The 24,438-nt window shown below is 40.1% G+C and overlaps 1 protein-coding gene across 3 annotated transcripts in view; it reads left to right on the forward strand.

The window, feature by feature from the left end:
- GRK3 (G protein-coupled receptor kinase 3) overlaps nt 1-24,438 on the forward strand; it is a 133,091-nt gene that overhangs the window by 65,703 nt on the left and 42,950 nt on the right. For all 3 annotated transcript variants that reach the window (XM_081253214.1, XM_081253215.1, XM_081253216.1), the window contains 5 exons: nt 7,444-7,545; nt 9,214-9,288; nt 14,759-14,820; nt 19,678-19,729; nt 21,852-21,943. In XM_081253214.1, the coding sequence (XP_081109340.1) occupies nt 7,444-7,545; nt 9,214-9,288; nt 14,759-14,820; nt 19,678-19,729; nt 21,852-21,943 (383 nt within the window). The remainder of the gene's footprint in view (nt 1-7,443; nt 7,546-9,213; nt 9,289-14,758; nt 14,821-19,677; nt 19,730-21,851; nt 21,944-24,438) is intronic.

The raw sequence follows: 24,438 nt of genomic DNA on the forward strand, positions 1-24,438 counted from the left end.
ATTCTTTAAAGTATGTATTAAACATTTACCAAAATAGATCATATGCTGCACCCTAAAGAAAACTTTCTGTAAATTTCAAGATTGAAATTGTTCAGAGTATGTTCTCTGACCACAGTGGGCTTAAGCTCAAATTTAATAACAGTGTTAAGTAAGAAATCCTTAGCTTCTAAATAATAACTAAATATAAATAACAAATAACTTCTAAATAATTTAAGGGTCAAAGAGGAAATTAAAATTGAAATTAGAGAATATATTAATTGAAATATATTTAAGAAATGACATATGCTAATATTATTAGCATGATCTGTCTTTACCCTAAAACATTTGAAATGGTCCAAAGAAAGCATGGCATAATTAGGGCTGATATTAGTAATTGTTGTATCTTTGAAAATTGGAAGAATATTCCCTTTTTTCCTGGTTTATTAATATACATGAAAATGACATTTTTCTACATTTTAAAAATTATATTAATGTATTTCCAGGAAGAATGATCAAATGATGATGCACATTTAGCATCATGTGGAAAAAAAAGTAAGCTAAATCCAAAAGTCTTCCACTGAGTATGAAGTGGCTTTATTATTTCAGTCTGAATCAAGCATTTTATCTGGACGAGACTCACAGCTTGATGTGTCAAAAATTTTTTTTCTTTCCTGTGTTCTTAAAAGCTTCACCTCTCCAATTTCAGCATGTACTCAGCTGCTTTGTCAAAGAGAAAGCGATCTCCTTTAGTAGATGAAACAGATGGGCAACCTACGTAGTTATTTCTTAAGCACTTCTGGCCAGTATGGTGGTGACTACTGCTGATGTGTTTCCATTTGAACTTTAGACATCGGAGTTCCTCTTCGTTGGCTTGTTCCACAGCTCTTCTCTCCTCTCTCCTGGCCTGGTGTGATGGATCTGGCTTATCAGGTTATCCCCTTGGAGGAAAATGCTTCAGGGCTCCTCAGCAACTTGTTTTGTGTTCTTTAATTGACAATACCATCCACCTTGGAGTTTCAAATACAGTTGTGTAAGTCAGTACAGCCTCCAAGATTGAAGTTATCAGTAATTCTGACTCCTTGGTTTCACCAGCCTAGTGGATTCTTTAATTTCTAGTTTTATGATCCTGATCCCTAGAAAACTCTGTTGTCAGATATCTTGCAATGTGTATGTTGTCCATTGTATTTCCATTTTTCTGTGTCCCCGGACTCTTAGTGGTTACCCATTTTCCTGTGGTCTGAAGTCCAAATTGCTTCTTCCAACACTCACATATCTCTGCGTTAGTTATCGCTTACATTTCCCTCTTTCTCTTTCACTACCTTCTCACGTAGACCTTCCAGTAACCAATATTACCTGAACCCACCGAACCCAGTTCTTTTTATTACTTTCCTTATGTCCTTCCCCCAGCCTAGGATGCTGTTTCCCTTTCTCGGCTTGTGGAAAGCCTTGCTTCGTTTAAGGCCAAGGTCAGTTTCTGTATTCTCCAGTAAAGCCTGTCTGTACAGTCATCCCAGTCTTCCGTGATTGCTTTGCTTCTCTGATTCTTACACTGTTGCCTGTAATGCCCATGGAATACTTAATATATGCTTGCTGCTGGTGTGTGTGTGTCATCAGTATTTTCACTTGACCGTTGTTTGACTCCTAGACAGCGGGCCCAGCTAGGATCTAGGTGCAGCTGTGCTGTGCCCTCTCACTTGCTGTGGGATATGGTGCTGGTCATTGAGCAAACCCTGAAGCATCTACCTTGTGTCAGACCCAGAGCTTACAAGTGTGAACCAAGACACTGTCCTGTACTTGAGCTCATAGAATGGGAACTTAATATTTGAGCATCTGTTACTTTATCTATGAAATGAGGTTAGTAATCATCTCCTGCTATTTCACAGACTGAGAGTCTCAAATGGGATGCCAGATGGACAGTTGCTTTCTGAACTGTAATATCTATAATATGCTGCTTAGGTATATGCTATAACATGGTGGTAAAGAGTTCCAGCTCTAAACTGAGACCATCTGGATTTGGATTTGGACACTGCTAGTGATTAGCTGCCTGAAGTTGGGCAAGGAGTCTTGCTTCACTCTATCTGGGTTTCCTCATCTAAAAATTAGGGTGATAGCAGTGTCTGTCCTTAGGGTTGTCATGTGTGTATGCAACACACCAGAACAGCACCTGACACGTAGCTACTGTTCGGTGTGTTGGTTTATACACTTCCTTGTTCCAGTTAGATTTAGACGCAGCTTATAAAAATATTTATATTACACCTAGATTTAATAATAAATCATGGAAAACAGAAAATAGAAGATCAGAGGTAAAGTTGCTACACAGACTTTTCTTCACTCATGCAACCAATATTTATCAAACACTAATGCTGGGAAGCATTGTTTGGATGAACAAGATGGACAAAGTCTGTGCTCTCTTTGAGCTCCTATTTTTGTTGAAACAGACAGTAAACCAGTAATAAATGAATAGGAAATATATCAGGAAATGGTAATTGCTATGCAGTGATTCAAAACAGACTCACAACTGAATGTGATGTATTGTGATTTGGTGGCCACCTTAAATTTCTGGGTCAAAGACTGACTTCTGAGGAGGTGCATTTTAGTGGAGTAATTTCAGATATTGTGTTTATCCTTTGTGGCTTTCACTTAGTTTCTTGAATCTGTCAATTTATATGTTTCACCAAATCTGGTAAAATTTGGGCCATTATAAAACATTATTTCTACCCCAGTCTCTTTTTTTTCCTCTCTCTAGAATTCCAATCATATGTAGGTTTGATCTTTTGATATTATCCTAGATATCACTGATTCCCTGTTCCATTCCCCCCCCCAATTTTTTTTCTTTCTTTTCTTCAGATTAGATAATTTTTATGGAGCTGTCTTCAAATTCCTTGATTCTTTTGCCAACTCTAGTCTGTTATTATGTCCATCCATTCAATTTTTTTTCAGATAAGATTTCCATGTGGTTCTTTTCATAGTTATTATTTTTCTGCTGCTATTTCCTATCTTCTTATTCATTACATGCATATTTTCTGTACATCTTTTAGTATAGTTATAACGGCTCCTTTAAAATCCTTTTCTGATAATTCCATCAGAATCATCTTGGATTGGTCTTCACTGATGGTCTGTTCTCTTGCGTATGAGCCACATTTCTCTGTTTCTACATAGATAGAGTAATTTTAGATTATATCTTGTTCATTGATATTGTAGATACTCTAAACTCTGCTTCTCCAAAGGGTATTGATTTTTTTTGTCTCAGCAGTTAATTTGGCTTACTCAGACTTGATGCTCTGTCTTCTCATACAGTGGGTAGCAACTGAACCTTGTTCAGTTCTTTTAACCTTAGCTGGACTGCTTTGGGTCTGTCATGCTCACATGTCATTATGGGGTCCACCAGAGATTTTGAGAGTTTGTACGTAAAATTTTGGAGCTCTGCTCTGGCTCTTCATTTTCAGGAATATCCTCTCTTACTTTCCAGCTTCTGTTTGATGCCCCTTTTCCATTATCTTTGTACTTTTGGTCACTCTCCAGTGGTCCAGTGTAGTTGGGTTTTATATATGTCCAGAATTGTTGTTAGAGTTTAGTTTACTATTACCTGAAGGAGGGCCCTGGTTTGTGATAATTTTGAATATAAAGCCAACATGACTGGCTGATGAATTGGATGTAGGGGGTGGTGGGGACAGGGGTGTGAGCAAAAGAGCAGAATCAATGATGATTATTCCAGTTTTTTGGCTTAAGCAGCTGGGAGGATGGTTTTATCATTTCTGTGATAAAGAAGACTAGGGGAAGAGCATGATTGGCTAGGGGAGAGAGGATGTGGAAATGTCTGGTAGGTGATTAAATATTTAGACGCTGGAGCTCTGGGTGAGAAGTGAGTCCTGGAGATCCACACTTAGTCATTGGAATATAATTGGTGTTTGAAACTATGGGACTGAATAGCTTTACCTAAGGAGAATATAGTGGATGAAAAAGGGGTGCCCCAGTACCGTGCCTGAGGCACTCTGGTATTTAGGAGTATAGCAGAGGAGGAAGAATTACCAAAGGAAACTGAAGAAAAGGAGCCAGTGTGGCGAACCCCTGCAGAGTGTAGATCCCAGAAGTCAGAGAAGAAAGCCTTCAAGAAGGCAGGAGGGGACCACTGAGCTGAATGCTGCTGGAATGTCAGGAAGCTAAGGGCAAAAAGAGAGATCCTTGATTGGTCAAGGCAGAGGCCCTTAGTGGCTTTACTAGACCGTCTCATGGGAATGGTAGTGGGAAAAACGGGAGGCAAGAAAGTGGGGACCATGACAGCTGTGGACCAAAAGGGCTTGCTCTTAGGGTTCTATGTATTTAGGCTACATGTTCAGCTGTGAGCTTTGTAACCACCAAAGCAGAAAGGGAGGACTACATGGTTAGTGAATGTTCATCACTGATGGCGAAGCTTCTGTTCTGCTGTAGTAGAGACTTTTCACCTTGAACTTGGGCCTCTGCCTGCTCAGGTTCTCTGGACAACCTGACTGTCAGAATTAGGGGTGGCATTTGCTCTGCACACCAGGACATCCTGTCTAGAGCCAATTGATACTTGACTGCATGTTCTTTAATTAGTGGTCTTAACTGATAATAGAAAGTGAATTACAGCCAGGGATGCTTTAGGCTGTTTCTTTGCCTACTAAGAATTAACCTTTTCTGTTGTTCAAATTGGAGTTTATGAGATACGAGGCACTTACTAAAGCCAGAATTGTGGTTCAGAGCATCATTTGTGCAAGAAACTAGAATTTTCTGTATTGTCAGATTATTATGGTTCATAGAAAACTCCCATAGAATCAGCATTTGCTTAACCAGGTGTCAGCTTGCTTTATAGGTCCCCAGAACATAGACTTTGGTTTCATTACACTTGTTTTCAAGGATAATGATTCCATGAAGGTTTAGTTTTCCTAGAGTTTGTATGTTTAGGCAGAAACGTTTGCCCTTGGTTCACTAACAGTCCACCTGTTCTATCCTAGCATCCTGGCATTAATTTCTGGACCTTACTAAAACAAAACATCAAAAGACATCTACCAAACTAGAGTCCTTTGTTTATTCTCTGACTCTGCCTCAGATTTCTGTGTCTGGCTTCTGTTTCCTTGCAGCTACCGTACTTGCATCTGGCATGGTATTTGGACCTTTAGACATGTTCTCCTGAATTAACCTTGGATGATTAAGCCCAGATCCTTTGGTTATGCCAACATTGCTGAATTGCTTCTTCATTAAAAAAGTGTTTTCCTTCTGGAGAAAAATATAATTTGGAAAGATACATGCACCCCAGTATTCATAGCAACACTATTTACAATAGGCAAGACATGGAAGCAACCTAAATGTCCATTGACGGATGAATGGATTAAGAAGATGTGGTGTGTGTGTGTGTGTGTGTGTACACACACACACACACACACACACAATGGAATATTACTCAGCCATACAAAAGAATGAAATAATGCCATTTGCAGCAACATGGGTGGACCTAGAGATTATCATAGTAAGTGAAGTAAGCCAGACAGAGAAAGACAAATATATGATATCGCTTATATGTGGAATCTAAAAAAATGATACAAATGAGCTTATTTACAAAACAGAAATAGACTCATAGACATAGAAAACAAACTTATGGTTACCAAAAGATGGGGGGGAGGGATCAATTAGCAGTTTGGGGTTAAAATATACACACTACTCTATATAAAACAAATAACCAACAGGGATCTACTGTATAGCACAGGGCACTATATTCAATATCTTATAATAACCTATAATGGAAGAGAATATATGTGTGTGTGTGTGTATGTATGTATATATATATATGTATATATATAACTGAATCACTTTGTTGTATACCTGAAACTAACATAACATTGTAAATCAACTATATTTCAATAAAAATTTTAAAAGAAAGAAAAAATTTTAAGTGTTTTCCTCTTGGATGGGGTATCAACCTACCCTAGTCCTCTTGCCTTTTTGTTAAATTTTAGTGTCTGTTCCAAGAAGACTCCATTCTAAGCCCAGGCAGTTACAGACTTGTGAATTTCAGCCATCTCACTGATGATATTTAAGGGCAATTAAGATGATCCCAGAATTTTTCTCAGTGTGTGAACCAGTTAGCCTTCGTATAGGACGTCAGAATTGTACATATTCCTCTCCCTGCCGACCGTGCCCTTTCATTATCAGAAATTTTCATAGGATTTACTGGTTTTGATTTCAAAACTGTTAGGCTGTACAGTAAAAAAGGTAACTTATTTCTATTCAGTTTATACTCTCTCCCATAGGAGTAATCAGCCCCACTTTTTATCATAGCAGAATAAAGAGCACTCAGATATTATGAAAGTCAGTATGACAACTGTCTCCTTGGTGGGAGCATTTGTTTTTCCAAAAATAAGTTATATGTAGTTATTAGTCATTATATTGAAAATCTTTGCTACAGTCTTCCTACCAGCTCCATATTTAATTTGTGTTTTCATTCTCTTCTGGTCTCTTAGATTAAATGTATTTCTGTAAATAAATAAAAATACTTCTCTGATCTGAGAACTTCTGTTTTGAGGTTGGAGTAATAGGGGCCATGTCCTCATAAAGCCAATATTTCCAAAGCTCATTTTATTATTTGGTCTATCTTAACACCCGTCAGGTTACCTCCCTTAAGTTATTGGCAAAACATACAATTTGAAGGACCCTTTCTGTTAATACTTTTAGAGTGCAGAGAAGGTTCCAGTGTGAAAAACCAATGCTTTTGTCTATGGTTAATGCATTTCCAAAATATTTAGTTGATTTCTAAAAATCTCTTTGCAGGAAACCTAGCAATTTATTATTATTTTTTCCTCCTGAATTTTTTTTTTTTTTTCTTTGCGGTACGCGGGCCCCTCACTGCTGTGGCTTCTCCCGTTACGGAGCACAGGCTCCGGACGCGCAGACCCAGCAGCCATGGCTCACGGGCTCAGCCGCTCTGCGGCATGTGGGATCTTCCCGGACCGGGGCACGAACGCGTGTCCCCTGCATCGGCAGGCGGACTCTCAAGCACTGCGCCACCAGGGAAGCCCTTTCCTCCTGAATTTTGTAACACTGTAGTTGAGTGAGAACGAGCCCCATCATAACTCTTAGAACTGGATTATGGACAAATTTAAATTATTTGTGCTTTGGAAAGGAGACTTGGCAAGGATGAATGGTCCATGGCTGGTGCATCGTTAAGATAATTGTAACCATGGCAGTATTTGTTTCCTAATATTGTGTTTCTAAATTTAAGCGACAAGGTTCATCATAGGAAAAAATCCATTCGTATGTTCCAAGTTGAATTTAAATTATTCCAACTTCATTATTACAACATTAGAAGTAGTTGTTTCCTGTGGAATGGCCGATTCAAGTAATTTGCTTGATCTCATGTGGAAGTGGTTTCTGCCAAGACTAGTAATATCCTTCAATAAAGTAAGTTTCTAGGAAGACAATACCTAACAATGGTAACTTTTAACCATCCAGATAAAAGAATATGAAAAGCTTGAGAATGAGGAAGATCGCCTTTGTAGAAGTCGACAAATTTATGATACTTACATCATGAAGGAGCTGCTGTCTTGTTCACATGTAAGTATCTCTTTTTGTTTTATTACTTAATATGGGTAAATATGAGACAGCCTTCAAACATTTCCAGGATGAAAGTTAAAGTAGGAGGAAGAGGTTTAAAAATTAAATGATATTCATCCAGGATGGAACCCATTTCTTCTGTTTTTGTCATTTGTTTCCTGATAACACTGATCCAGTATCTGTTGCTCCATATACTCTTGGTATGTTTCCAAAAGTGGATACTTTCACTGCAAACATTGATAAAATGGCTAATGCAGATCAATGGAAGAAAAAGCCAACCTCAATTCTAGACTTTCTTTAGGAAATTAAGCTTTATTGTTTTTCATTTAGCTCTCCTTTAACAGTAGGCTAATCATATATTGACCAATAAAAATCTTAACTGCTTTCTTTGAATTAATAAGGAGGATTGTAATTATTGTGTTAATGTAGTTCATTAATAGTTGAATGATGGTTGAAACCATTTTTTTTCCTTGTATTGATAAATCAGAGAAACAATCTAATTCAGTCATTAGGATAAGCTGGGTTCCTAGGAAATTATTCCACCAGGAGTGAGTGGAATCATTAATAATGAAAATTTACCATGTAATCTCTCTACATGAAGACTTGTTTTCCAAAGGGGTATCCTAAGAGCCCTGGGCTGCTGTGTCCAATGCAGTAGCCACTAGCCACATGTGGGTATTTAAATTGTTTAAATTAATTAAAATGGAATTAAAAGTTTAATTCCTCATGGGCCACATTTCAAGGGCTCAATACCCACATGTGGCTGGTGGCTCCTGCGTCAGCCCAGGTTCACCAGCATTGCAGAGAGCCTGACTGGACAGCAGTGGTCATGACAATGATATATGTTTGTGCTTCTGTGTTTATTGTGTTGTCTACAGTGCTTACTGAACTTCTGAGCTAGAGTTAATCGTAATGCTCTGTGCCTTGCTACCTTGCTGGAGAATGGTTGAACCTTGGTAAATGCCAGGTGTTCACTGTGAAAGCCTCTGTAAACGTAGTTTTCGTATAGGTCAACAATTTAGAGGGGTTTTAGCAGTGTGATATGCTTTTTAAGCTCTTCTTCTCGTGCGTTGCTGCAGATGTAATTTGAAGTTTTGGGGGAGGACAGAGTGTGTCCTTTGTCAGTGTGAGTTTCATTGTTTTAGAACCAATTCCTCTCCCCTGTGGTTACAGCAAGATTTTCCTTAACCTAGAGTCTTTTCAACACTGTGATTTAGCTTTGCAGTCCTGACGTTTAATTCTTAGGTATATTATCATGCATTCACTTTCTCTCGTACAATAGAAATTTTACATGTTTAGGACCCCAGTATCAGCCAGTTGAGGGATGATGCATTGAATAAGGTGATAATACGATTCCTTACAGCTTTTTTTAATCGAAGTCATCTTAATCTCCTGTGGGATTAGGTATGTCAGTTGGATGCCCCCGTGCACAGCATCCTTCTCGACATGGTATCTAAGAACCCTGGAAGTTCAGAGGAGCAGTCATCTGTTTGGCTTGCCTGCAGACAACCAACAAATTTTTTTTAAAGAATGCGTGTTGATAGAATCCCTATAGGTTACTGCTTAGCAATTTTTGTGTTAAATTTTATGTTTGATATCGTTAAACATACAGAGGTTTGCTCTGTTTTATATTTGTGGCAAAAACATTGTTTTTTTGATTTTTAAAAGCCATTCTCAAAGCAAGCTGTAGAACATGTGCAAAGTCATCTATCCAAGAAACAAGTGTCATCAACTCTTTTTCAGGTAAGATAAAGTGCTTTCACAGTAAATGTTTCTAATTTGCTTAACAATTGGATTTGGGGACATTCTTTGCATGTGTGGAAGTGCTGGGGGAATTGACATATGAGGCTGTATTTCGTACGTGGAGGTTTATCTGGAAGAACTGAAGTTTAGTATTGCCTGTCTTCTCATTGAAATGTGCTGTTCTGCCGACAGTCTTCGTGAAGGCTTTCCTGAAAAACGCCACTGGAGCGTTCTTGTAATGTTGTTTTCTATAAATCAATCAAGACAAGACATTGGAGGAAAAAGCCTTTTCCTGTTTGACATCCCAGGCACCTGTGAAGAGCGGGGACTTGACAAGATTTACTTTCTAGTGGTACAGGTGTTGACCCCCACGGTGATTATCCCCCAGATGAAATAGATCCATTTTCAAGAATCAAGAGGGAATGTTTGAACGGCCTTGGTGTTGTGACTGAGAAACTGGACTTTGCCCTGGCTCCTCTATCTTGAACACAGCACAGTCATGAAGATTTAAATGACAAGCCTCAGAAAACTTGATCCACAACTGATGGGCCGATGTATTTGCTGATCTTCAGATGTAATGGTTTCTCCTCCCCAAAGCCTTTTCTCTCATCCTGTGGGTTTCCTATAGAGGTGGCAGCTTGCAAGGACACGGTCAAATTTTCAAGTGGATAATGTACTTTTCATGTTTCTGTGAGTCACAAGAAATATGGAAGAATGCCATTCATTAATGTAATGATTTTCATAATGAAAATAATTTATCCATTTCCTGGATTATTCAGTAATTTACAGAGAAGTAAGTTGATCTTTACCTAGGTGCCTTATGATAGGTTTTATTTACATACAAAATGAATCTGATTATTTTATAGAGAAAATATTGATTTGGCTCCGAGAACATTTGGGTACAGTAACAGACCGCGTGCTGCCTTTCTGCTAAAATAATTAGATGGACTTTTCTTAAAATGTGACACCTTTTATAGTCTAGTTGGTTATAAGCTTGGGCTCTGAAATTAAGTGCCCTGGATTTCGAGACCCTGGGCAAGCTACCATACCTCTCCTCCCTTCAGTTTTCCCATCCGTGAAGCGGCAGTGACAGCAGGCTCTCCCGCAAACAGGGGGCTTGAGGATTCAGTGCATGTGAGTTGCTTTGCACTAGGCCTGTCTGTTGCCATGCTCCGCAAATGTCAGCTCTTATCAAGCACTGTACATTCAAAAAGTGCAACGTGAATATCTGCCGTTTGTTGCCTTTGTGATATTTTCCTGTCAGAACTTGAGTTGTCTGACTTTGACGCTGTTCAGAGACAGTCTCGTAGTCAATTACACCTAACGTTGCTAAATTATACCTCGCAGTACGTGGATTTTACAACTCTGATGCTAGCTTTTCCTGCAGCATAAATAGCATTTAAAAAGATAGTTCCAGATGAGATACAAAGACCACCAAAATTCTCTCTGTGCCTTCAAGGAACAGTCATTTAGGAGCTTCTCCAATATCTTTCAAAACCACTTTACTGATTTGTTCATAAGAAAATAATTAAATAATATTCGGAAAAAATAGATATAGAATGGCTGGTATTCTTATTTCAAAGGTGAAGGAAATAGTCCCTATTAAGTTGATTTAAATAAGAAGGTGTATTAGTGCAATTCAGTGTGACATGTACCATCAGAACACAGTGGTCAAAGTATAGATAGAAGTTATATGTTTGGATGTCCTGTTTGTAGAGGGACATTAACCATAAAGTTAGTGGATATTCTTTGAGTTGGAATTTCTTTTTTCCCCCTGACTTTCTGAGTTATAATTGACAAATAAAAATTGTATATAATTGTAGGTGTACAATGTGATGTTTTGATACACGTATTCATTGTGAAGTGATTGTCATAATCAAACTAATCAAACTAATCAAACATATCCATCACCTCACCTAGTTACATTTGTGTGTGTGTGTGTTTGTGTGTATGTGTGGGGGTGAGAACACTTACGATCCACTCTGTTAGCAAATTTCAAGTGTACAATACAGTATTATTAACTGTAGTCCCCATTGCTGTACATTAGCTCTCCAGATCTTATTTATCCTGCATAACTGAAACTTTGTACCCTTTGACCACCATCTCCCCATTTCCCCCACTTCCCAGCCCTTGGCAACCACCATTCTACTCTGCTTTTATGAGTTAGACTTTTTTTAGATTCCACGTATGGACGAGATCATATCATATTTGTCTTTCTGTGTCTGGCTTGTTTCACTTACCATAATGTTCTCCACATTCACCCATGGTGTCACAAATGGCAGGATTTCCTTCTTTTTAAAGACTGAATACTATACCATTGTGTGTGTGTGTGTGTGTGTGTGTGTGTGTGTATATATATATATATGTATCCATACCACATTTTCTTTATCCATTCATCCATTGATAGACACTTAGGTTGTTTCCATATCTTTACCGTTGTGAATAATGCCGCAGTGAACATGGGCATGCAGATATCTCTTCAAGATACTGATTTCATTTCCTTTGGATATATACCAGAAGGGGGATTGCTGGATAATATGGTAGTTCTGTTTTTAATTTTTTGAGGAATCCTTATACTGTTTTCCATAATGGCTGCACCAATTTACATTCCCACCAACAGTGCACAAGGGCTCCCTTTACTCTACATCCTTACCAACAACTTACCTCTTGACTTCCTGATAATAGCCATCCTAACAGATGTGAGGTGATATCTCATTGTGGCTTTGATTTGCATTTCCTTGATAGTTAGTGTTGTTGAGCACCTTTTCATATGCCTGTTGGCCATTTGTATGTCTTTCAAAAAATGTCTATTCAGGTCCTCAGCCAGCCCCCTTTTGAATCGGGTTATTTGGTTTTTGGCTATTGAGTCGAGTTCCTGGTATATTTTGAATATTAACCCTTTATCAGATATATGGTTTGCAAATATCTTCTTTCATTCTACAGATTGGCTTTTCACTCTGGTAATTGTTTCCTTTGCTCTGCAGAAGCTTTTTAGTTTGATGCAGTCCCACTTGTCTGTTTTTGCTTTTGTTGCCTGAATTTTTGATGTCACATCCAAAAAATCATCACCCAGGCAAATGTCAAGACGTTTTTTCCCCTGTGTTTTCTTCTAGTGGTTGTACACTTTCAAGTCTTATATTTAAGTCCTTAATTCATCTTGAGTTGATTTTTGTATATGTGTGAGATAAGGGTCCAGTCTCATTCTCCATTTATTGGAGAGACTATCCTTTCCGCATTGTGTGCTTGACACCCTTATCAAAGGTTAGTTGACCATAAGTGTGTGGATTTATTTCTGGACTCTCTATTCTGTTCCATTGGTCCATAATGTCTGTTTTTATGTCAGTACGATACTATTTTGATTACTGTAGGTTTATCATACATTTAGACATCAGGAAGTGTGATGCCTGAGTTGAAATTTCTTATCAAGAAGAAGGTAGTTTAAAATAATGCTCTGGGGCCTCCCTGGTGGCGCAGTGGTTGAGAGTCCGCCTGCCGATGCAGGGGATACGGGTTCGTGCCCCGGTCCGGGAGGATCCCATATGCCGCGGAGCGGCTGGGCCCGTGAGCCATGGCCGCTGAGCCTGCACATCCGGAGCCTGTGCTCCGCAACGGGAGAGGCCACAACAGTGAGAGGCCCACATAACGCAAAAAAAAAAAATAATAATAATAATAATAATAATAATAATGCTCTGAAAGTAAAAACAAAATACTTTTTATTCTTTTTGTTTGCAAAATTGACTTTAGAAATAAATAATTGCACAGGTACATTTGGTGGCAAAAATCGGGAGGGGTCCTGGCTTACATTTAGGTTCCTAGAACATTCCAGGCCCTGTGCTTGGCTCTCAACATTCTTAATCTTATTAAATTCTCACAGTGGCCTTGAAAATTAGATGTGACTCTCCCATTTTACAGATTAAGGGAACCGAGAATCAGGTGAGGTTGTTTGCTCATGACCCCACTATTGAACTCTCGCTTTTGCACTGCTTACCCGACACATTTTGTAGTTCTTTGTGTTGAAAGTGGCAGTCTTAAGAATTTCTGGTGAACTTTTATTTTATTAGCAAAAGTACAGGCTGTTTTATAAAATATGAAAGAATATTAACGTAACAGTTTTTGTAAATAGAAAATCTGTGATATACAAATTTAGGCTTTTCATATATCTTTCAACACTTGATCTCTTTTGTCTTTTGAGCCTCTTGAGACTTGTGGCCCTTGGTCTTTAGCATCTAGAAGAGTTAGTGAAGATTGCTGTTATGTGTCATCATAGAAACACAGGACTTTAGAGCTGGAAAGGACTTCAGAGAGAGAGTTCAGCTTCCCCCGTTACTAAGGAGGGAACAAAGTCTATTTGGTTTTAGTGACCAGTTCCAGTGCCCCGCCCAGGACAGCAGCAGTAGCCCTGCCAGGGGGTGGAGGTGGCTTAGCCTCATGGCAGGAAGTGAGGCTCCCAGGCGAGCTGCGGTGGTCTCACTGCCTGTGTTGGTGACTGTGGCTTCTGCAGACTTCCTAGTTTGATCACTTGCCTTGGACAGTTCCTGATCTGGTCCTTCTTTTTTGCACATTTTCAGGATGATCTACGAAGACACAGAAAACATTAAATTTGCATCATTCAGTGAGTGTAGGGTATGAAGATATTTTCCAAAGCTATCTAAGTGGCTCCAGGCTGAGCTGTGAGATGTTGGCATTTGATATTTTTATAGTTTTGATTTGAAGTCCATCCCGTGGAAAATAAGTTTATGCAGTTTATTTGGTAATGTGTAAAGTGGCATGATATTGAAGTAGATTGTTCTCCACAGGGAAAGGGCACTGCACATGTGAGCAAGGAGCCCTTGCCTTAACCCCCGCTTAGCCGTGAACTTGCTCAAAGACCTTGGGAATAGCTGATTTAAAAAATATTTACTCCATGGGTCTCTTGGCTTTTCGTCTTTAAAAGTCAATATTAATGCTGATCATTTATGATAATCATAATTAATAGCAATTATATAATTAATAGTAATTTATAGGATGCACTGTGTAACTTACAAGGCTCAGTATGCAATGAAAACCTGGGGGCCCTTGTTCAGAAATTATTAAGAATTTCAGGATGACAACAGCAGGGCACCAAACCGAGCCCTGGGCTCTTCTGTGGGACTGCATGGGTCACATGCCCATGAAGCTAATTCCAGCCATTTAAGATGTGTCTGTGACTTGCCAGGAGCCGTGCTAGGCAGGAGGGATGCAGTGGCACACAGGACAGACCTGTCCTTGCCTTCATGGAACATGCCACTGAGTGGTGTAGATTACCACAAGTAAATAATCGTGACCATGAGTCCATTGGTGAAAACTGGACAAGGCTGCGAAGGGCGAGTACCAGGTGCTGTGGGAGCACGTAATTTGGAGCCTCACCTCGTCTGAGTCTCGTCCTTCTCTGTTTTTCACTTTATTTTGTTCTTACTGATGCAGTGTGGAATTTCTTTTCCATCCTTTCCAGCCATACATAGAAGAAATTTGTGAAAGTCTTCGAGGCAGCATCTTTCAAAAATTCATGGAAAGGTATGAAACTTTATGTATAAAATCTTTTTTTTAATAGAGATATATTTGACATGTAACATTATCTTAGTTATATATCATTGTATTTATACTGATAAGATCTTGTACTGTGTAGGTGCACCTCATTTTACCCAATAAGTGCTGTCCTTAAAATGTGTTAATTTATTCATTCAACAGGCATTTATTGACCATGTGCTATGTGCCAGGCTTTGCATTAGACTGTTTCCTCTGTACTTTATAATTTAGGATTTGTATATCTTAACATCCCACTGGCCTTTAGTTCTTTAGCTTCCAAATGGTCCAAAATTTAAATAGGCTAAGGAACCTCACAATTAAAAGTATCTTATTGGGACACCTTTGCTAATGTAAGCACGAGTCTATATCTAATTCATTTGTTTATATCTTGAAATCATATCCTTCAAAGTGAGACAAGCCTTCTCTTGATTCTTTACATAGTAGAATTTAAGTATCGGCAAATGTCTGTAGTCATATATATCATTAATGTACCCGATAAATACGCCCCTCTGGGTTACTCAAGCTATAGGGTATGTCTGTCTTATAAAATCCTGAAATTTTTTGGTAATGCCTATAAACGTGTTCACATGCTTCTCAGACACCTAAGAGTCAATCCATCCTTCAGTATTTTGAGTTTGCCTCTATGATGATGCACCTTTGGAATTGGACTTCCTAACACTGAATCTGCATTCACACTGACTGTCCTCTTCTCCATAAACTCGGCTAATTTCTAGACAGTTGTCGTGATGACCGTGCCTCATCGATGGAGCAGCCTGCAGCTGTTCAGTAGTTGCCCTTTAAGAGCAAATACTTCACTGCAGTTTTTTTTTTCTCCACATGTTCATAGAACTAAAATAATTAAAATCTAAAAAAGTTGTGTCATGATTCTACCAGAGTTCAGGAGATAATTTTATCTTGGAGTGGAGTCAATACCAGGAAATGAATCTGCATACAAACGATTACATTCTTCTGAGTAGTAGCAGAGGCTTTGCCAAAAAGCCGTGGAATCAAACTGAGGGGATAGGATGCCGGCCCAGGGGTGAGACTCAACCAAGTCCTGGGCCGTCTCCACTGCTGTTGATGCTAAAGTCTGACTTCCCAAACTCCTGGGTCACCCTCACTGTTATATGATCCTGGGTGGAGAGGGGAGAAATGGGGATGGTAATTAAAATTGGGGAAGAGGTCTTGTTAACTCCATTGTGTATCCACCAGGTAAACCTGCACAGTCATTTTCTCCCACCGAGTTAACCATTCGCTGTGTGGTTTTTTTTTTTTAGTTTTATTGAAGTATAGTTGATTTACAATGTTAATTTCTGCTGTACAGCAAAGTGATTCAATTATATATATATATATATATGCGTACACACACACATACACACACGCACACACACACTTTCTTTTTCATATTCTTTTCCATTATGGTTTATCCCAGGATATTGAATATAGTTCCCTGTGCTGTATAGTAGGACCTTGTTGTTTATCAATTCTCTGTGTAGTAGTTTACATCTGTTAAACCCAGACTCCTAATCCATCCCTCTCCCAGCCTCCTCCCCCTAACCATTCACTCTTATCACCACAGGAAACACGAGTGAAGCTATTTGCATTTTAGGCAAGCCTGCACATTGGATTTTCTGAAACTTACCATTTTATATAAGTGAATTATTTTTAAAGTCAGTTCATTTATATATATATATTTTTGGTTCTTTTTATGTTAATACATTATCAAATTAACAGTAAAAAATCCATTGTCAGGCCAAGAGTTCAGAGTTTGGGTTTTTTTGTTGTTAATTAATTAATTTATTATTTATTTTTGCCTGCGTTGGGTTTTCGTTGCTGCGCGCGGGCTTTCTCTAGTTGCAGTGAGCGGAGGCTACTCTTCATTGCGGTGCGCGAGCTTCTCATTGCGGTGGCTTCTTGTTGCGGAGCACGGGCTCTAGGCCTGCGGACTTCAGTAGTTGTGGCTCGCGGGCTCTAGAGCACAGGCTCAGTAGTTGTGGCGCACGGGCTTAGTTGCTCTGTGGCATGTGGGGTCGTCCCAGACCAGGGCTCAAACCCGTGTCCCCTGCATTGACAGGTGGATTCTTAACCACTACGCCACCAGGGAAGTCCAGAGTTTGGGTTTTGAAAGGCACAGGCACTCCATAAATAGAACCTTGTAGACTTCAGCATCGTCAGGACTGGCTGTGCTCTCTGAGGGCCTCACGGTTCAGGCGATTTTTCTCCGTGGCCACACTGCAGTTTGATAGTAGAGGAGTAAAGAGGAAGTCTTCATGTAGAGAACAGGCTTATGGTTGCCAAGGGGGAGGCGGGGTGGGGCAGGGGTTGGACTGGGAGTTTGGGGTTAGCAGATGCAAACTAGTATATAGAGAATGGATAAACAACAAGGTCCTACTGTATAGCAGGAAACTAGATAAACCATAATGAATAATGAACTAGATAAACCATAATGAATATATAATGAATATATATCACATGTATCCTGTGATAAACCATAATGAAAAAGAATATATATGTGTATAACTGAATCACTTTGCTGTTCAGAAATTAACACATTGTAAATCAATTATACTTCACTTAAATTTAAAAAAAAAAAAAAAGGAGGACATCTTCAGCAGTGCTGAGCCTGCCTCTCCACCTTCTCCTGAGGCCCAGCAGGGACACGGGGTTAAGTTCCCTGTGGGGCTGAATCCTAGAGGGAGGCTTTCCCTCTTCTGGATGAGGCTGGTGAGGCTCGCTTCAGCAGTGAACATCAGATTGCTCAGTAATCTAAAGCCCACGTCAGGGGTTAGAGTTAAAAACACTTGTTCTGCTCACCCTCGCCGCGCCCCAGTGGTCTTTGTATCTTTCACCCCTGCTCTTCCGTCCGAGGCGGCGGTTAAGTCACCTGCAAGGGCTCTGGCTCTGAAGCCGTGTGCTGCCCAGGCTCTGCCCTATTCTCAGCCCCGGTTCCTCCTCCCCATCCAGAAGTGCCCATTCTAGTGACTAGATATTGCCTAGGAATGGAGCTCAAGGAACCCCGCGGGCACACGACAGCCAGGACACCCAGCAGCCATCTGTACTTCCTAAAGAAGAACTTGCTATCGTATTTAATGGGCAAAATATCTGTTCTTATTTTTTGATGGAGTGTGTGTTCTTTTGGCGCAGGGTATGGGTTGGGAGTTGATTTTCCTCGACTCTTCTCTTGGCCAGCAGGCCACTTCTCTATCCCTGGTTGTTTACCCTCCCCAGCTAGTTTGCAAGTTCATAAAATGTGCCAGATCACACCCCCCACACCCCCACCTCCGTTGCCATCTCTGAACTCCAGAATCCGTGAGAAGGCAGGGTGTGAGCTAGCCTCACACACCAAGTGATTTCAAAGTCATGGATTTATTCACCCCAGTGTGGTTTCACCTTTTGCACTCACCATGCTTAAAAAAAAAAAACTCTTTGAAATAACTCTCAGAAACTCAAAATTTATTTTACCAACCTCATAGAGATGTTAGGAGGATCAGTGAAGCACTCTTTAAAAGTCATTTCAGAGTCAGTGAAAAAAGATGCTGTGTAATTACAAGAGTTCTTCTGCTTTTAATTCTTAATTTGATTATTAGCCTCAGAAATATTTTTAAAAGATCCTTAGAAGGCATATTAGATGAAACCCCCAGTGACCTGGGATATTTGGATGCCTTAAGGCATCATATTATAGTGCTGATAATACCTGTAGCTTGCACTTCATGAGAACTCCCTCCCTCTCTTCCTGCCTTTCTCTCTCCTTCCCTTTCTTCCTTTTTTAATTCATTCATTCCTTCATAGAACCCTGAATACCGTTCCTATGTAAGGAATCATGCCAAGGGCTAGATGAAGTCCAGCAATCACCAGAAATGTTCTTTGCTTTTAAGGAGTATTCAATCCAGAATGCATTTCTTCTGGAAAAAAATTTAAAAGCAAACATTTTATAGATATGTTGCTCATTAATAAAAAATAATCCCAATAATGCCTTTATTAATGGGATAGATATGTTTCTTACTTCATGGATGAAAAAAACACTCCTCCAGCAGTTGAGTAAACTGGGAGCTTATCAATGCATTATGACTTCCATGTTCCGATTCTCGTCTGAGGGTTTCTCTCCTGCACTGTTTGCATCTTTGTGAGGCAGACATTGGTTTGGGTTTAAATCCGGCTCCACCCATTCTCTCTCCGTGTGACCTTGGGCAAGCTCAGGTGGTCTTGGCTGTAAGTTGGGCATCATGACGGTACCTGATCATGGAGTTGTTGAAGGAGTAGGTACAGGGCCTGGAGCATGATAAGCACTATTTAGGTATTATATTTGCTACCCCTCTAATTATTTGTAAACAGCAATTTTTTTTGTCATTGAGAGCTACACTGTCCAGTATGGTAGCCACTAACCACGTGTAGCTGTGGAAGTCCTGAAATATGATTAGTCTGAATTAAGTTGGGCAAATACCCACCAGATTTCAAAGACTTAATAGAAAAGCAAGAATGTAGACTGTCTCATTAAAATTGTATATTGATTTGATTTAATTTTATGTTGAAATGATAATTTTTTGATATATTGGTTTAAATAAAATATATTATTAAAATTAAATTACATACGCAGCTTCTGTTACCCGTCTGTTGGACAGTGCTGACGCAGATAAAGATGTTACCACAGCATAATGACATTTAAAGGGGAAACACAAAGTCTTCAATTTGAATCATAAAATAAAGCCCTAAATACCAGGTGAATCCTTTGTGAAAAAATGTTTATGAAAACTTACTCCGTTTGAGAAGCAACACAAGCAGTACAATTCTAGTTTCTCAGTTAACTTGATATTTAACTTTTCAGTAATTCCTTACGTTCTTTTTCAGTGACAAGTTCACTAGATTTTGCCAGTGGAAAAACGTGGAATTAAATATCCATGTGAGTATCATCTTTGCCTTTCTTTTTTTAAATAAAAATTTCCTCTGGCTCAACTTCGTGAGAAAATATTTTATTCGGCAGCATACTCCCAAGGGTAACACACTGCCCAAACAGATGTCGTGCTTATGGCTTTATGCATGAAAACTCCATCCTCCTATACCCAATTGTAAACACTTCGAATTTTAATTCTCTTTTCTCATATTCATGTAAGAATGTGTTTATTTATTTAAGAATGGTTATTTTAAGCGGTAATTGACCTTTTAACAGAAGTAGTTGTAAAAATGCAAGTCTTCTACATAATGTAATTCCCATATGCCCGTGCCTTATGCCATCTTGGCAAAGTTCCTTTTTTTCTTATTCTTAGGTGCAATGATGTAATAAACATGATGACATCTTTTACTAGACCACGGTTTCATGTTTTTTATTATTTTGAGAATGATAAAAGCAGTCCTCAAAGACAGGCTACTTTCTGACATTAACCCCTTAGCACTGTATCTTCTGTTAGCTTTTCACTGTCAGTAATTCTAGGGCAGGTTCTTTCCTTCGCTTTTAGAGTGTACGTTTCTCTTCCCCTTTCCTTCATGCTCTCCCTTCACGTAGGTTTGCAAGTGAGAAAAAGAAATAACTGGATTTTGTTTTTCAGTTTTTCACTTGAGCAGTACTATTGGAAGAAGTGGGGTTTTTTTCCTTCTTTTTTTAAAAAATTTATTTATTTATTTATTTTTGGCTGTGTTGGGTCTTCGTTTCTGTGCGAGGGCTTTCTCCAGTTGCGGCGAGCGGGGGCCACTCTTCATCGCGGTGTGCAGGCCTCTTACTGTTGCGGCCTCTCCCATTGCGGAGCACAGGCTCCAGACATGCAGGCTCAGTAGCTGTGGCTCACGGGCTTAGTTGCTCCGCAGCATGTGGGATCTTCCCAGACCAGGGCTCGAACCCATGTCCCCTGCATAGGCAGGCAGATTCCCAACCACTGCGCCACCAGGGAAGCCCCTTCTTCTTCTTTTTAACCTCCTCTCTCCACCCCATTTCCTGGCAGGATTGAGAAGCAAGAGGCAGTGACACATTTTTAAAAATAATCCCTTATTGGGACTTCCCTGGCGGTCCAGTGGTTGGGACTCCATGCTTCCACGGCAGGGAGCACGGGTTCGATCCCTGGTCTGTTGCTGTGGCATGCCGCAGCACGGCCAAAAAAAAAAATCCCTTATATGTGCTGTGGATCTTCCTTGGGCTTGAGTTCCTTTAGCAGACATGGTATCCTCATGTCTTCATGTCCTCATGTCCTCTGAGCACCAAACATGAAGCTAGTGGGCCAGATGCCCCTCCCTGGCTGCAGACATGATATTTGAAGGGTTGTCTGGGGAAACCCTTCAAGCATCTGACCCTTCATTTGAGGATACATAAACTAGTAGGCATTTGCTGTTATCTGATGGCCTCTTACCACGAACATAGGACTACCTATCTGCCTTTGTACTGTCTAATGCCATGAAAACTGCTTAGGAAGCAGGGCGTTGCTGGGATGATATTGACAAAGTGCTTAGGAATAAAGCCTCTTCATAGAGTTACTCACACTTGGTCTGGTTTCATGCTCACATGCCCAGCATGAGTCGTCTCTACTCACTGACGTTACTGATAAAACATTCACACGGCCAGCATCTGTTGGGCTTTCTGATCATATGGCCCACAGTTAGGAAAACATAGATGGCCTTGACGTGGACCTATTTTTCTACCATTACGTTCCTGGCCTTGCTGAACTGTTCCCAAATTATAGACTTCAGAGTAGCTGATGTTGCTTTGTGTTTTGAGTGGAAATTTCACATTCACTTGTCTTCAAAGCGTACATCGTCCAATATAAGATTTATGAGATCAGAAAACCAATCTAATTCGGCTACCACTGTGTCATCTTCCCATTTGCCTCCGTGGTGTGCATTCTGTGCAGTTTGCATAGAAGGTGGTTCTAGAATGTCCTGCCACCTTGTGCTTCTCACCTCTCAGTTTGAGGGACCAGTCACGGAAAGGGCAGGTGTATCTGAATCGCTATTTTAATAACTGTGTTATGTTTTACATGAAAACAACAGCATAATTTTTATGCAGTTTTACGTTTCCATGTTGCATTTTGAATTCACAGTTGACCATGAATGATTTCAGCGTACATAGGATTATTGGACGAGGAGGATTCGGTGAAGTATATGGTTGCAGGAAAGCAGACACTGGAAAAATGTAAGCTTTCTAGGCTCATATGTTTTGCTGAGAATATTAAGAGAATTTTATGCTTGCATCAAAAGAAAACCCCTATGTAGATTTATGGAAGCCTATGATCTCACTCCTGCAGTAATTTACCTCAGAAGGAAATAGGCTGTATTTTGTAAAGCATAGCAAACAAGATGATCTGGAACTTCTACCTCTTAGGGCTAAATGGGAAGGTAACCAGAAACCGTGTATCGGGAGCCTGCAGTGGTTCAGGCCGTGGGTGAAGAGCCAGGAATCCAGAGGTGGCCAAGAAGGGGTGTTATGTATGGCCTCCCAGTCCGATCAGACTGCAAAGAATTCTCTGCAGGGGAGAGACATTCTCTTCTGACCCACCTGTGATTAAGCATGTGCAGTTTGGGGTGATAGAAAACATACCTTCCAGTTCTGTGCTGCACGGTGGGCTTTTTGATCCTAAATGATGCACTTTACTTGTCGTTTGTTACCTTTCACTAAATTTTTGTTTTACTTCATCATAACTGCTTGTCGAGGTGTTGAGGATGCCCAGTCTGTCACGTGTTGTTGTTAGAAGTAAATAATACCAATTTGTCTCTTCATACACATTTACGATTTCACCCGACTCTCGGAAACCTCCAAGGCGTGGTAAATAGTCTTCTATTTTATAGGTTAAGGGTAGACGCTTCTCAGGAGTCACACAGCTAGGAAGTGGCCAAGCTCAGCTCCCATGAATCCTCGAGCACGTCCTTTGCAGCCTCCAGGCTGCCAGTGACAGTGACCTGCCACCTGCCCTTGGGGGGGCGGGGGGCCCTCAGCTTGCTTACTCTGAGGGGCTCAAGACCTGTGGGTGCCACCTTCTCTGTGGTCTGCAATCCAAAGGTCTTATTAAACATCGTCACAGCAGGGTGGTGATAGAAGTAGTATGAGGCATTTTGAAAATTCTTTATCATAAAAAGTAAATATTTCAAGAATGTGTCACTTCATGTGTGCTCAATATTTGATCCCATAATTAAGCCAATCAGTGTCTCGCAAATGGATTTGTCATACAGAACTCCTGGAAGAGTGGATAAAAATATCAAATTTGAACGTCTATCTCTGTTTTGCTATAACTCATAACATTATAAGTTGTAAGTAAGTTAGGAATAAGTGGATTTTGTGTGTCCTACCACAGCCAGACAACTGGTATACCTGGGTGTCGTGAAGTAGTATATCAGTGGGAATTTAGTCATGCATGCAGAATTCTGAAGCCCCCAAAACCTTTGTAAAAATTTCCTTTCAGCTTTCCCTTGTCCTGCTGAAAAAGCATCTGCTTTCTTTTTTTTTTTTTTTTTTTGCATTACGCGGGCCTCTCACTGTTGTGGCCTCTCCCGTTGTGGAGCACAGGCTCCGGACGCACAGGCTCAGCGGCCGTGGCTCACGGTCCCAGCCGCTCCGCAGCATGTGGGATCCTCCCAGACCGGGGCACGAACCTGTGTCCCCTGCATTGGCAGGCGGACTCTCAACCACTGCGCCACCAGGGAAGCCCTTTTTTTTTTTTTTTTTTTTTTTTTTTGCGGTACGCGGGCCTCTCACTGTCGCAGTCTCTCCTGTTGCGGAGCACAAGCTCCAGACATGCAGGCTCAGCGGCCATGGCTCACGGGCCCAGCCGCTCCACGGCATGTGGGATCCTCCCAGACCGGGGCATGAACCCGCGTCCCCTGCATCGGCAGGCGGACTCCCAACCACTGTGCCACCAGGGAAGCCCAGCATCTGCTTTCTTTAACCTGTGATTACAGAGTGTGCTGAGTAACATGTCTGTATTTCCTTAATGTGAGTTTGTTCCAAATCTTCAAAAATCTTAAACTGTCAACGGTTTCTTCTCAACTAACTTTAATATAACTTGAATATAAAAATCTTACTGATTCTTTTTATTATTTGAAATATGATAACTTATGTATAGATTTAAAATAAATCAATAGAGTGCCATTTTAGAACATGGAGTTTTGGACACATGCTTTCCCTTCCCCTTTGGTCAATCTTCAACATTTTAGAGTCTTACACTCTACGTGCTTATTACGTCTTGACCAGTGCTGAATTCACAATTCCTAAATGCTAAATATGACATGTACAGCACCTCCACAAAGCACACACACACACACACAGTGGTACTAGGCAGTGGCAGTACATACAAAATTTATTTCCCTGAATTTTATATCCATCTACTTTATGCTCTCTTATTTAACTGAAACATCAGTTCATATAATAATAGAAATACCTTGATTATTGCTTGATTTTTTAAAATAGCCTTTTTATTTTACAGTTATTTTAGGTTTACAGAAAAAGGGCAGAAATAGTACAGGGAGTTCCCATGTACCATGCCCAGCGTCCTCATCTTACTGAGTGTGGGACACTCATCACGAGGAATGAACAAACATGTTATTATTGACTGAAGTCTCCACTTGATTCAGATTTCCTTAGTTTCTTAGAAGCATTTTGCTTCTTTAAAACACTTCCCACATCTTGAGAAACTT

Source organism: Mesoplodon bidens (assembly GCF_964165515.1).
Source record: "Mesoplodon bidens genome assembly, chromosome: 13".
Taxonomy (NCBI): Eukaryota; Metazoa; Chordata; class Mammalia; order Artiodactyla; family Ziphiidae; genus Mesoplodon; species Mesoplodon bidens.